Source organism: Lepisma saccharinum, chromosome 7, assembly GCF_977018435.1.
Source record: "Lepisma saccharinum chromosome 7, izLepSacc3.1, whole genome shotgun sequence".
NCBI classification, from domain to species: domain Eukaryota; kingdom Metazoa; phylum Arthropoda; class Insecta; order Zygentoma; family Lepismatidae; genus Lepisma; species Lepisma saccharinum.
This window is the reverse complement of record NC_139235.1, coordinates 55,943,807-55,946,359: the sequence shown is the minus strand read 5'-3', so window position 1 is coordinate 55,946,359 and position 2,553 is coordinate 55,943,807. Positions and strand designations below refer to the sequence as shown.

General features: G+C 39.2%; 1 protein-coding gene across 1 annotated transcript; it reads right to left on the bottom strand.

Annotated features, from left to right (window-relative positions):
* Positions 1–1,731: 1,731 nt before the first annotated feature.
* LOC145990475 (histone-lysine N-methyltransferase SETMAR-like) lies at positions 1,732–2,298 on the bottom strand. Its single transcript, XM_083126169.1, has one exon. The coding sequence runs from the start codon at positions 2,296–2,298 to the stop codon at positions 1,732–1,734; it is 567 nt and encodes a 188-aa protein (XP_082982295.1).
* Positions 2,299–2,553: the final 255 nt, after the last annotated feature.

The following is a 2,553-nucleotide window of genomic DNA, read 5'->3' as shown; positions in this document are numbered from 1 at the left end:
AGTAACCCAATAACGTAAATAATAAACCCTATCAGAGGATTCTTTTCAGTGAGTTGAATTGTGTTTGATTACTAGCAACAAAGGCTTTAAAACAATGTGTTCAAGTATATTACGTCGTGATAAGAAATAAATTAAGACCCATGTCTTTATGGAAGTAAAAAGCTGATTGAATTAGTAAATAATAATTAAAGAGAAATTACATTGGTAATAATTAAAAAAATCCTGCTTTTGTAACTTACTGGATGAATAAATTTGGAGTTGTTTTTGCCTAAAACAGTGAACAAAAATTAATGACTATTCTTAGTGGCTCTTATTATTATTGTTATAATTAAGCTTGTAAAAACTGGAAAACTAACAAATCAAATATTTGAACTTGTTGAAAATACGCATGAAAATTTACATGTCGAATTATTGTTGAATATTTTTGCTAGTGGTTAAAAATTATTGATGGCATATTGTTCAATTATAACAATATTGAATAAATCAAATCAACGTTATTGTTGAACTCACTTCATGTATTGTTATTGAACTAAGTGACATAGTAAGAACAAGATAGAAAATTGACATTTGGATGTACAGTGTTGGTAGTACCTAGGTAGATGTAGGAAAGTAGTAAATACTGTGCGCCCATTTCGATCTTCAGCTGAGAGATCGGGAGAAGCGTGGCGGGTGGCGTTGACGGAGATGCCGACATTTGCAGCCTGTAATGCCTGCTTATTTTTATGGACATATCCAGACATTTATATAAATATTGCAGAACGAGCAATAACCTGTGTTATAATTCATCATATGTAATTCATCCAAGTTCTGCCCTTATATACACAAAAAAAATATGCTTTAGAAACGATGTTAAGAGCCACAGATAATAAAACATTTTAATCATAGCTTTGACCAGTAACGTCCTGCTTAAGTTTATATCCTTGAAAGAGTTTTGTGTCGATGGGGATTGTTTGGAGGTTTTGAATGTGCAACACTGTATCAAGATTACGCTGCATACGAAACTGTTAAAAGTCAATGGTTTTCGTGAGCTTCCATGCAATCCGAAATCTCTGAGCCAGAGTTTTTTGTTCCTTCGCGACTAGATGAAGACAGAGCTGTGAATATAGAGGCGAGCAGATGTAAACCAAGAGCGTGTTAATTTCGTACTGTGCGCAAGAGTGTTATTCTTGGTTACTTGCTGTTACTTGTTTGTGTTATCGCAGTTTGTATGTGTGTTGTGTCAGTGAGACGATTGGAATGCCAACCGCAAGGTTCACATTCCGAGGGGGGGCTGATAAGTTCTCGGCCCAACCCAGAAGGACTTTAGCTACAGGCACGAAAGTTTCAGGCTATTCAACGTATTCTCCCTGCAGGTCTACACACTTGGCACTTTGTTGCTCCAACTTCTCCAACCCCTCCGAAAAAAAATATTTTCCTGGTCTGCAAAAAACTGTTCGGCAGCTGCTATAACCTCATTATCACTTCTAAATTTCTGTCCTTTCAGAATTTATTTCAGTCTAGGGAAGAGATAATAATCAGATGGTGCAAGGTCTGGTGAGTAAGGTGGGTGGTCAATCCACTGAAACCCTAGGTCCTTCAGAAAATCCATTGTTCTTCCAGTGCCTTGTGAACGGGAGCATTCTCCTGCAGAAACAACACACTTCTTCTCAATTTTCCCCAGCACTTTTCTTTAATAGCATCCTTTAACTTACCAGAAGACTGCAGTAATACTCTGATGTTATGTATGGCTTGTCACTTTGGAAGGTAGTCTGATAACAAAACACCATCCTTATTCCAGAATATTGAGGCAAACAGGCCTGCGGACCTCTGTGCATTGAATTTCTTTGGCCTGGGAGATCCTGAGTGGCGCCACTCGCATGATCGCTGTTTGGTCTTAGGATCAAAGTAGTGGAACCAACTTTCATTCTGGGTAACAAGCTGATTCAAAAAATCGTCCTTAGAGTTCGCAAAATACCGCAAAATCACCTGAAAAGATGCCACACCTTTGCGTTTCTCATAGGCGTTCAAACGTTTAAGCACCCATTTCGTGGAATGATTTTGCATGTCCAACTGATCATGGATTATTGACCAGACACGTTCTTTGGATATGTGCAAGGTCTCAGCTATGGCTTGAAGACAAACTTGTCTGTTACTCAAAATCAGGTCATGAACCTCATCCACTTTTTCCAGAGTTGACACTGACACTGGCCTCCCACACCTTTCACCATCTTCTGTGGAAGAATCACCACGCTTAAAGTTTGAGCACCATTTCTTCACAGAGGAGTGTGAAGTGCAATGTACACCCAATGTGTCTACCATGCAACCATGGATTTTCTTCGGTGACTTCTCTTACAGGAAAAAGAACTTCATGACACCTCGCACCTCCACCTTGGTAAATTCCACATTTGGCTGCACCATGCTTCAATCAATAGCCTGTAAAGGAAAAACCGTTAGTGATACGATCATCCCAGCTGGCACTTAAACTTCCAAAAGATCAATGGTTCAAATGCAATACATGATTTCAGGATGACATGTGCGGAAGGGGGTCAGGCCGAGAACTTATCAGCCCCCCTC